A 12,429-nucleotide genomic window follows, 5' to 3' on the forward strand; every position below is an offset into this window, starting at 1 on the left:
CTATTTTTTCTTGTTTTTATTTCGATTTTTTCGTTATCCTACTTGTCTCGTTATTTATCATCATTATTTTTGATATTTTTCTTTTCTTCGGTCGTTATTATTTTTCGTTGTTTTATTTTGAAAAATAATTGCATAATATTTCTCTAGACTATTTAAAATAATTTCATTTTTTACAGGAAAAATTTAAGATAATTTTTTCGGATTTTCATTTTCAATTTATCATGTTTTTTTTTTTTTTTTTAAATAAATTTATCTAGATTTTCACAGCAATTAAAACTTTTCGAGAAATAAAAAAAAGTCAAGGATTTTTTTTTACCGAGAATTTTATTTTTCAATAAGTTAATAAAACTTTGACATAAATTGTTGTTAAATAATTGTTGAGCCAATGAAACAATGTTTATCAAGTCTTAGAATCTTTATTTTCATTATGAAAAAATATATATATTTCTAGGTATTTTTTATTATTTATAATTATTTATTTTTATATGTATATATAGTGAGCTTTTATAAAGCTCGACGTGTAGCTGATATCACGCCTTTATGGACCATGTCGTGTATGTCTCATGTCAAACAGGCTGAAAGGAAAATGAGTCAGTGAATAAAAAAAAAAAAAAACACATATAAAATAAGAAGAAAAAATTATTTTACATAAAATATAATATGTAATGTATAATCACACGTAAAATAAAGTAGTTGAATTAATTTTTTAATAAGTAAAAATTATTGCAATAAATAATTTTTAATATATACGTTCACTATTACAAAAAAAAAGTAAAATAAAAATGATAATTTGTAATTTAATGTGGGATTATATGTAAAATTAATTTTGAAATATTTTAAAATAAAGTAAAAGTTGTGTAAATGGAAATACACCACAGGAAATTTCAAATTATAAAATGTGGTATAAAATATTTTAAACCATGTTTACCAAAGTCGTGGTGAATTTATTTGCCAGCAGAATAAGAAAATAACACCATACATGCAAGGATAAAAATAAAATAGAAATAGATAAGTGCTTTAACATCTAAGCTGAGATGAAATTGAGGTAAAACTAAGTGAACAAAGGATAAAGTAATGTTTAAGGATTCTAGTGCCGAAGAAGAACTAGAAGAAGAAGTAGCTTGGTCAAAAAACTTTTAGAGCAGATTTATAAGTCATTGTCATTCTTTTCTATTTTTTTTTTTCTCTTTCTGCATCAGTGAAAAAAAAAAAAAGTATATATAGAAAGAAAGAAAAATCAACCTATTTGATGAAAAAAAAAAAAAAATTCTTTTTTTACAATATTATTTTGGTAGAAAAGACAAAGACAAAGTCACTTTTTTTCTTTTTTAAATATGACCTCGTCTAGATGTACTGTTGAAGATTTTTTTTTTTTTTCGCTGTTTTTTAATTTATTTAGTTTTTTTTTTTTTTTGAACTTTAAACTAAGTCATGTAAAAAAATAAACAGTAAAATTGTTTTACGACAATGGATTTTGTGACTTGAGTTATTTATTTATTTTTTACTTTGTTCTTTTATAGACTTTTTATTTATTTTTTTTTTCATTAAATCTGTCGGTTCTCGTAACATCATACTAAAATATATATTTATTTTCTTTCATTTTGTGGCATTTCTAGTTTTAATTATGTCCAGAAGATGTTGGAATTAAATAGCCTCCGGCTATTGGAGTCATTTTGCTAATTTTTTCTATTTTTTTTTCTATCTTCCTGGATTTTTTTTTTATAATTTTTTTTCCCTCGAAGCATTGAAACGGAAGCTCAAGTGCTGGAAGAATGAACTATAGGTAGATAATCAGTGTGTCATTTCTATTTTCAAGAGGAATTAATCCAGGTCAAGATGAATAACTTAAACATATTTTTATTTGAAACAAATAAAAAACAAACTTATATAAACCTTATTTATTTTTCAATTTGAAAATTAAATTCATAAATTAATACCTCATCAATTTCAACGATGAATTAAAAAACAATAAATAAAACAATTGCTCTAATTTAAATATATAAAATTCATAAAACAATTGGCCAAAATAAAACAATAGAAATTGTATATAAATGGGGTATTATTTTTGAATATAATTGGCCATTAGTAGTCTGTTATAATATAATAAAAAAAATAAATAAAAAAGTCGTGTGAATCAGCCAATTTCTTGAGACAAATGACATATATATTGTTCATTGTTCTAGTGTCCTCCAGATGCTGGTTTGTGGTTGGACTGATTTGTGTGGTTGAAAACACGGGCGTGGCATATCCAAAGCTTGGGTAAAATACATATACACTTACAACTTTATACAGATATTGTATATACAGATATATATTCCATTTATCGAGCGTATGTAGTTTCCTCGTTTTCCGTTTCGTTAGGAAACACAAAAATTTTTTTTTCCTATTTATCCTCTATTTATTAGTATTATTATTTTTCTTTCTTGTTTTTTTTTTTATTATTATTCTACATAACACTGTGGTCTAGTTGATGTGTGTCTTCTTGTATAACACATTTGCACGAGTGATGAACAATGAAAGATGCTTTTATTTATGGGCGTTGTGATACCGAGGCCATATATTTATTTTCTTATTATTTTCATATCTGTATATATAACTTATTAAAAAAAAAATAAAAGAACAAAAAATTTCTCATCCTAACACTGATACAAAGCTGACATTGTTCTCGTGTTCTTTTGCATTATGAATGTCGAAATGTGATGAATTAAAAACATATAGAAAAAGAATCGAAAGAAATAACAAAAATACCCTTAGTCAAAATACATATCGTAAAGAAAATATATACAAAAGAACTTGAATTAAAAGAAAATAATTTTAAATCATATATCAATGAAAGAGATACGAGAAAATATTATTTTTCATGTAAATAAAATTTAACCTTCTATGGTTTTATATTCAGAATTTTATTAATATTTAAAAATTATGATTTTTGTTTGAATGTATATATAAAGTTTTGAAATATAAATTTAAAAAAATAATGGTATTTGTGGAATGAGGATTTTATTTATATGCTTGTTTTTGAACAAACAATAGAATTATTAAAAATAATGATAATAGTTAAAATTTAATGGTACTAGTAAAATTATATTGTGTTGAAATAATTGTATTAAATTATAATAGATATAAAGTTTCAATAATAAGATCAAATTTAAATGTATATTCATGTGGCTTACCTTAAAATCAATGTAGCCATTTTTATCCATGTCGAATGTTCGAAAAACATGATCACAAAATTCTTCTGCATTACCAGATGGGAAAAACATTTTATACATGTCAACGAATTTTGCAGGAGTGAGCCTTCCATTTGGACAGTCTTGCTGTAATGAAAAAAACAGAAAAAAACAATTTAATAAATTACAAAATATGTAAATTAAAAGTTCTAAAAAAATATTATTTAAATATTTCAAAAATTGAATCAAGTTTTTAGTAAATTTAAATTCAATTTATAAACAAAATTTATTCACGATTTTTTAAAAAAATATTTCGTTCTTTAGAAAATTATTTAAATATTTTAAAAATTTAGCTGAATTTTTGTAGAAAGATAAGAACAATGATTTAAAATTTCAAAACGTTTTTTTTTTTTAAATTTATATATGAAGAAAAAAAAAAAAGTAAACATATAATTTTTTTTTTTTTCTTCGCTTCACTTAAACTCAAGCACCAGAGTAATGGACCAAGGCTCGCGGTGCACTTTAGCCTGACCTACATTTTTTTTCAAAGCATTTAAAATAGCTCATCTTGCCTCAGGTATATACACACACGACACGTCTCGACACTACCAAATTCTGAATGACAAAAAAAAAAAAGAAAAAGAGAGATAAATCATTTCTAATATTTTTTTTCGTTTCAACAAAAATTTATTCATTGTGTTTTCTTTGATGTATTCTCAGGATGATATCTAATGGATTTTAAAGCTTCATAAAATTAATAATTAATAGAAAAAAAATACTCAACAAAACTACTGACAAACAAATGTATAATTTAAATAATTAAAACGAGAAAAATAAAAATACTGTAAATTTATTTCCAACAAAAATAAAATATACATTTTTTTTTCTGTAGATATTTAATATACGCCCTTTTAATACTTATAATAAAAAAGAAAATCTTTAAATATATTTTCTTATTTGTATTCTATGAAACTTTATTATTAAAAAATTTTTAAATTGATGTGGGAAATAAAAAAAATTAAGAAAACATAAAATGAATCTTGGCTGACTAAACGTAGACATACACCACTTGAGTTTGATCGCCAAGGTTTACTACACTTTTTTTTTACCCTTTAATAACGTTACTCGCGTGCAGTGCAAAATGTGTTTATATATAAAAACAGCACAATAGACTCTTGGAAAAAAAACCTCGCCTTAGTCTCTCTATATTTTTTTCACCCCTTTGTAAATTATAAATGTATCAAACAAAATCATGCAAAAATATGAGTGTTAAACTTCTTTTTTAAACTTTATAATATTCAACTGTGTTATACTAGGAATTTTAATGCAACTGTACAAGTGTATATGGTGTTGTAGAAGAATATATTTATATAAAATATTTAAAAAATAATACACAAACAATATTCACATCTTTTGGAGCGAATTTAAATCACACGCAGATGTTTTTATCAATTTTTCTTTTTAGATTTATCAAACAAGATGTAAATCGACATCTTTAAAATAATAATAATAATTATTATTATTATTTTTATCTTTTAATATACATTTTTATTTATTTATTGATTTTTTTTTGTCTCGGTTTTTGGAGCAATCAACAGAGCAATTTACATGAGATTTAGTATCACGATAAAAATAAATCGACACTTTAATTTTTGTTTTTAAAATTTCATATTTCAAAACTACTTGTGATTAACACGTGAAGCCAAGTGTAGATATTTTTTTTAATTATACATTAATTGTTAATAAAAAAAATTATAGCAGTGTTTGAAAATAAAATTTAAAAAATCCTCAAGAATTTAATGGTTTATATAGAAAAATTATAATTCAAATCTTAAATGGCTGTTATTTTTTTAGTGTCAATTTTTATATAAATATTTGAATAACTCAAGTCTTTAAATTTAAATAAAAATAAAATATGATATTTTTTAGAATACTTATAGTTTTTTTTTTTTTCTTTTTAACTGTCTTCAATAAATTTTATTACATCATAAAAATACTATCTACAAAATAACTTCAACGAAATTACTTCTTTCAATTGACTTTCTACAATAAATTTTTTTCTTTATATCATAGTTAAAAGATAGTTAATATAGTTAATAGTATTAAATTTATTTATTTTGTCTAGTAAATATAATTTTACCTACAAATAATAATAAAAATATAGAAATAACAATTATTTTTAGAGTAAAGAAATTTTGAAATTCAAAAAATGATTTATATCTTTGTTTTTTTTTTTTTGAATGAAATTTTTATGATTTTTTTGGTAATATAATTTTTATATATGAAGTATAATACACACAGGGTAATATGAATAAACCATATGTCAGTAAAATTCAATAAATAATGAAGAAGAAAAATTTTATACGAGAACATACTGAAAAAACATAAAAGCCAGAATGACGATAAGCCAAACGATCCACGGATAGTTTTGGAAAAAAAAATATATATATAAAGTAGAAAAAAGTTTGCAAGGAAGGGAGATCACATGAGAGAAAATGACATGATAAAAAAACTAAAGACTGAGTAAAAAATAATATATATAAACGTTTTTTTAAAATATAAGAGAAAAAAAAAAAAGAAAAGGGTCCTGAGCTTCGTGTAGATTTAAAAGAAGAGGGAAATAAAAAAATATAACCAATGCATATATTGATCGGGCAAAGAGGTAGAGGGTGAATTTAAGGGTGAGTGAACAAAGAAAAAAAAAAAAAAAGGAGGCGAGGGTAGAAAAAATAAAAACCAAGTTGAAGTTGGTAATATCGATTTAGGATCATTCACCACCGAAGATGCCTTCAATAAAAAAAAAAAAAAACTAAAAGTAATATATAACTTGATAAATAATATAATAACAAAAAAAAAAAAAAAACAATATGTTTTACATGAATGGACATGAAATTTTCTTTTGGCTATTCAATTTTATTTTTTTTCATAGAATAAGACACTGAAGATAATAAAAAAAGAAAAGGACAATCGAAAAATAAAAAAATTCTTGGCATTTGTATATAAATTTTTCAAAAGTGTTATTGTTAGCTCAAAGATATTTGAACAATCTAAAATTCGATTTGATATTTTTCTGGTACTTTGCCATGTAATTTAAAAGAAAAAAAAATTTTTTTTAAAATGTAATATATGACGTTTGTATTCGTCAAGAGTTATCTGAAGGTCAGATTTAAACGTCAATGTGAAAGACAAAAGAGTGTGAATATAAAGAAGTCTTGATGAGATGAAATTTTTTTTTTTTTATATAAATCTAAAGACAAAAGAGATGATGATGATGATGATGGTGATGATGTGTGTGAGTGTGTTCATATTTGTTAATGTTTTACCAATAAACGACGGATGTATCTATTTGATGACAGCATGTTTTGTAAAATAATGTATTTTTGAATATACGACGTTTGAATATATATTTATTTAAAAAAAAAATAAATATAAAATAATTGTTCTCATGTCTTTGAAATATGTATAACAATCAATATTATTTATGGAGGTCAGTTTTCCTACGCGCAAACTCTCACATGTCACGCATCATATTTTTACAATTTAAAATGCAAATAATTTTATTGCACATGTTCAATTAAAACATACACATTGTATTTAACTAATATTTTTTATTAATAAATTTAATAAACTTATATAATATTTAAACAAATGTGTAATTTAAATTTTATAATTTAGTAATTGCATGAATTTTTTAAAATATTTAGAAAATTTATTTGTAATGTTTTAATGAATATTTAATTTAACTTTTTTAATTTGGCAATAAATTAATAATTTATCAATATTTTAATTAGTTTTATTAATTAAGTAAATAAATATTTTTAATTTTTATTTTATGTAGATTTTTTAATGACTTACTTTGAAACCTTTGTACCATTCTTTGATGGTTGCTTCATCGTATCTTGTGTGTGATTTAAGGAAGTCCATGTCTTCCTTGCTGAGTTTATCTTTGCTCCCAAAACAACCCATCACGATTTCTGTAAAGAAAAATAATTAAAATTTAATTTTAAATTCATGTATAAAGGATGTTTTATTTCTGCAAAAATATAAAATATTATAAATAAAATTTTAAAAGGATATTCTTATTTGTTTAAAAAAATAAAATATAATATTTATATATATTTTTTTATTTTGTTTATATATTATAGAATTAACATGGGAATATGAAAAATATCCGGAAATGATACTCATTGGATTGTTTCAATTTTCGACCATCTAATTTACAAACCCTCAAGTACAAAAATATTCCCGAGAGCCCACTCGAAGACGAAACTCGAGCATAACTATTTGATAGAAAAAAAGAAAAATAATCGAAAAGAACGTGAAAGAATGTGAATAAACTTATGCCACTTTTTGTTCAATAATTTTTTTTTTTTTTATATATTTAACTATGCTCTACACACTCTGCACAAGACATTTAGTTGTAAATGCGATCACGAGTAGAACGTAACTTGCGTCAGCAGCTTTTATTTTATTTTATTTTCTCCTCGATAAACTTGCTATTCCCATTTTCACACGACAACTTTTTCGTTTTTCCTTTTTTTTTTTTTTTCCATCATTTATTATCTTACTTTTTTTTTTTCTATTATTTTGCATATAAAACAATTTTTTTATTTCAACTTTTTCAGCATCATTCATAGAATTATATATATTAAAAAAAAAAATTTCAACTTTTATATATACGATCATAATTTACGTGGTCTCTATATATTTTTTCATATTTTATTACATCGTTTTGTCTTTGTGAAATTAATTTTAATGAGAATAACCTCGCAGCAGTAAAATCCAACTTTTAATAATTTTTTTATTTTAATTCAAAGTAGATTAAAAACAAAAAAAAAATTAATTCAAGTAGTAAAAAAAAAATTCAAAGAAAGCAACTTCTTTTATTTAACAAAAATTTCATATTTTTTTCAAATAAAATAATGTCAATTTAACGTGTCAAGGTACTTAACAATTTAGCTTGAAAATAAATTTAAAAAAAAAAAACACAAGCTTGTATTAAACATATTTATTAAACTACTTATCAAAATTTGTAAGTCAATATATAAATATATAACATGTGTCTGTAGTTTTCATTAAATTATAAGGTAAAACATGTTTATAAGTTAGGCAAAGTCATACCCGGTGAAAGTGGCATGTGTCGTGTGTGCAATAAAGTTTCTAAACTCAACAGCCACGTAACCATGACAGACTACTGACCACAAAAAAAAAAAATGGGGGCCAAATTGGAAGGAGTAAAATAGGGTGTAAGAAAAAAAATAAAAAAAAATACATATTCACGTGACTATTGCTCGTCTAATTGAACGTGATAAGCATAAAAATAAATATTATCTTGCAATAAATAAATAAATAAAATGTAAAAAAAAAAAATTCAGCTTGATCGATTTAATCAACATTTGCATTAGTTTTTAAAAAAAATATAAAAACCACATGGATAAATACAGATGAGATAGGCAAATAAAATGATTTATTTTTCCCTTTTTTCCATATAAAACATTTAAATATAAAAAAATTGATGCGGAAATTAAATCAATGGGTATTGCGGCCCGACACAGGAAATGATTGACGCGTTTAAGACAGAGTGTCTGTCTTTTGTATACATGTGTTGAATTAAAATGATAATACCTGGTGAAAATATAAAATCGTAATAAAGCCGACCGTGAGCATTTTTATATACGTGTCTTGAATATCTAACATCAGCACAGTTCGATATAAAAAAATGAAATAAAAATGTTACTCTTTTTTGTTTTTTTTTATGAACGGACAAATTCCGGAAGTTAAATCGGATGTTTACATGCTTAAATAGTTAAAAAAAATTGTAATACTTAATCAATATGAAACCGTAAAAAAATCTATATATATAATTCCATTAGTTGTATTTTTTTTATGTATATAATTGTTAAAATATTTTCAAGTAATTTTACAAGTCAATGAAATGTTTCTTTTTATTAAATATAATAACAGTAAATTCAGGCTTAAAGTCAATATCCGAGACTGATAACCTAAAGCTGACAATATTGATTAGAAAAAATTTTAAAAAATAAAAAAAGAATATATCCTTGACATTGAGTTGATATGAAGTTTTTTAAAGATATTTTTTTTATATTTTAAAGTAACAATAAAATGTGATGTACAAAAAGAGCACAACGAACCAACAATTGATTCAGTAATCAGTATCGATAGACGTATGTCAGGGTCGTGAGAAAAAGAAATAAAATGAAAAATAATAAATATTTATTGAAGGAAAGAGAATTGACGAGTCAGACTCAATTCATCCATCAATGTGATACCTTGATATGCGTAACTGTTGTTTCAATAGAATAATGCACTTGCTTTGTACATTAAAGAAGATTCATGATCATCAAATGACACACAGACCTCTTTCAATCAACCTCGATATCAACTTTTTCCTTTTTTTTTTTTCCTTTAAATTGTTCTTTTATTGTCACTATTTAAATTGATCGATTTTTATAAAAAAACAATAAATTTATAAATTTATTTTTGTCATTTAATTTATATTTTACATTTATAAATTATTATATAAAAAATTTATTTAATAAAAGGATAAGAAAAATAATATTATGCACTTGAAACAACAAATTATTATTATTTTTTTTTTTTCTTTAAATTGAATCGCACTGTTGCATCATGAATTTTTTAATTCGAGGAAATAAAATGAGTATAAAAAAATACATAAGAATATAAAAAAAAAAAAATAATGTTTATTGTATATTTGAAAAAAAATTAGTTAAATGGATAATTTGAAATTTAGATTTTTATAATTTTATGATGCCGGATGAAAATACGATAAATTTTTTTAATTAATAAAATGTAGCTGAGATAATTATTGAATTTGAAAAAAAAAATCTACTTGTTTGCCTTGATTCTGTAAATAAGATTTTGTTAAGGAATTGTTTGAATTATTATTATTATTATTATTGTGGATATTTATTTATTGCCTAGAGGCAATAACTTTACGTGACATTGCTTCGTATTAGTCGTGTTGGATTAAACTCAACACTAATTTTACAAATTCCGGTCAGAATTTCCTCCGACAAATTTGTCAATTCCCCTACAAAATTTTATTTCACCCTAAAAGTCATTAAAAATTTTTATATTTGTTAATATAAATGTTTTTATTATGATTAAAATCTTATCTTGAAATTTTTTTTGATTATAGACTTGACTAGTTGTTCTTTTTTTTGTTTATATTAATTTTTATTTTTTGTTTCAAGTGGCATTCAAATTTGTTATCAAAAAAATAAAAATAAAATACTATCTATGTTATTCATATTTTAATAAAAAAAAAATATATAAAAAGTTTTTTTTTTGTTTTTAAAATGAATAAATAAAAATAGCGAAAAATACAGATTAAAAAATTTTTATTTCTTTATTTATAAAAAATATGTTTGTTAATAATGATAAAAAAAAAAACAAGTTTATTTATAGATTTAATTATTTATTTTTTTTGTATAGAAAATATTTATCCAATTTATTTATTTTATTTCCCAAAAGATTTTGTCATATTTTCCATTCAATTCATTGTCGAAATTTTTATTCTTTTATTTCCCTATAATCCCCAAGGTGAAAGCAACAAAAAAAAATGACTTAAATCCCATTGAGACTACAAAAAAGTAACAAAAAAAAATTCCCAAAATACAAAGTAAGTAAAACACAAAAATAAAAGAAAAAAATAAATCATTAATTCATTTGCTTTGTGCTATTATTTGCTGAATTTTTACATCTTAATTTTCATAAAATATTTTTAGTTTTTGTAATAATGTGAAGTTCAACTGTATAATTTCAAATTTTCAGCCACTTTATCCACGAATAATATACTTTTAACCTTTTGCCCATGTACTCAATATTCAAACGACTTGAATTTTCATATTGCCAGAGGCTTAAATCCCTCGAATATAAAATTCAATCGATAAACGACATGTTAATACTTCTTTTTGGCTTACCTGTATCACCGAAAAATTTAAAATTATTACTCCACGTATTAATTATTTATAATTCTTCAGTGTACACAACCAACACGACAACTAAATTACCACAAAAAAAAAAAAGGAAACAAACAAAAAAAATATGATAATATGATACAAAAAAAAAACAGAAATAAATTTTTTTATTACTAATATTAATTATTAAATTATTTATTATCTTTAAATATTTATTATTCACTGATATTTTATTTATCAATTACTTGCTACGCATTATTTATTATTATTAATTTTTTTTTTCAATGAAAGACATATTTTTTTTTCTCTAAATAAACACTTTTCCACACTGATAGGTTTTATATTTGCAAAAAAATTTTTCCAAGCACAAAAAAAGAAATACAAAGCTACGAAAATATTTATTTATTTTTTTTTCGCCACAGTACCCTAGCTAGAGTTCACACTGTCGCGAGATAAGGACATCAACCTCCCCAAGAGCTTTCACGTTCCACACAGCTTTTTTTTTTTTTTTTTTCCTTTTCAAATTTAAATATTATTTTTGCTTTTCTTTGATATGTATATTTATTTTTTTAAATAATTTTATTACCCTCCACACTCGAAGAAACAACAACCCTTTGATTATTTTTTTTTTTTTTATTTTATTTATAATTTTTAAACAACTTTGTTTTATTTACCTCTATTTTTTTTTTTTTTTTATTGCTCCTTTAACTCCTTTTTCTTCTCAACTTTATTATTTTTGTCACAAATTTTTTTAATATCAAACAACTTGATGCAACACTGTGTCAATATATACCACAACTCACGATCTCATTTATCAAATTTTTTTTATTTTTCACCTTTCAATATAATATTTGTTTTTTAAGTTTTTTTTTTATTCAAATTTATTTCTTTGTTCTGATTAAACTTTGCTCAAATTAATGCTAATAAATATATATTTAAAATATCATATTATTTCTTGAATGAATTTTAAATTAAATTATGATAATTGGCTTTTTTAATTTTGAAAATATTTTATTGTAATGTTATTTGTTTTTTCTGTGAATAATTCAATTAATTTTTTTGATAAAAGTTGGCCGTCTTATTGCAACGGACGTACTACTAGCTGAGTAAAAATATACTGAAGATAGTGAGGGGCCTGTTTTGCCTCCTGTTCTCCTTCCTCACAAAAAAAAAGTGGTGCGCTAGTGATCCTGCGTGATAAACGACAAGCGCCCCACAGAAGTTGCCGCCGGCGCGACGACGACGACGATCACGATACTGCTGCCATCACCAATATGCTTTTAAACATGTATCACCAA

General features: G+C 22.9%; 2 protein-coding genes across 4 annotated transcripts in view; both read right to left on the bottom strand.

Moving 5' to 3' along the window:
• The window catches only part of LOC122851436 (neurocalcin homolog), a 45,150-nt gene that overhangs the window by 11,140 nt on the left and 21,581 nt on the right, over window positions 1–12,429 (bottom strand). The window lies entirely within an intron of this gene.
• Window positions 1–12,429, bottom strand: part of LOC122851438 (neuronal calcium sensor 2) — a 41,595-nt gene that overhangs the window by 7,645 nt on the left and 21,521 nt on the right. Inside the window, exons 1-3 of one of the 3 annotated variants that reach the window (XM_044150650.1) lie at window positions 11,806–12,301; window positions 7,026–7,144; window positions 3,174–3,317 (exon numbers count right to left, since the gene is read on the bottom strand). In XM_044150650.1, the coding sequence (XP_044006585.1) occupies window positions 3,174–3,317; window positions 7,026–7,136 (255 nt within the window). In that variant the 5' untranslated portion in view covers window positions 7,137–7,144; window positions 11,806–12,301. Of the gene's footprint in view, window positions 1–3,173; window positions 3,318–7,025; window positions 7,145–7,395; window positions 7,498–11,805; window positions 12,302–12,429 lie in introns of those variants that run through there. The other 2 variants (XM_044150652.1, XM_044150651.1) reach the window with 2 other exon arrangements.

The sequence above is a fragment of the Aphidius gifuensis genome, linkage group LG3 (genome assembly GCF_014905175.1).
Source record: "Aphidius gifuensis isolate YNYX2018 linkage group LG3, ASM1490517v1, whole genome shotgun sequence".
NCBI lineage: Eukaryota > Metazoa > Arthropoda > Insecta > Hymenoptera > Braconidae > Aphidius > Aphidius gifuensis.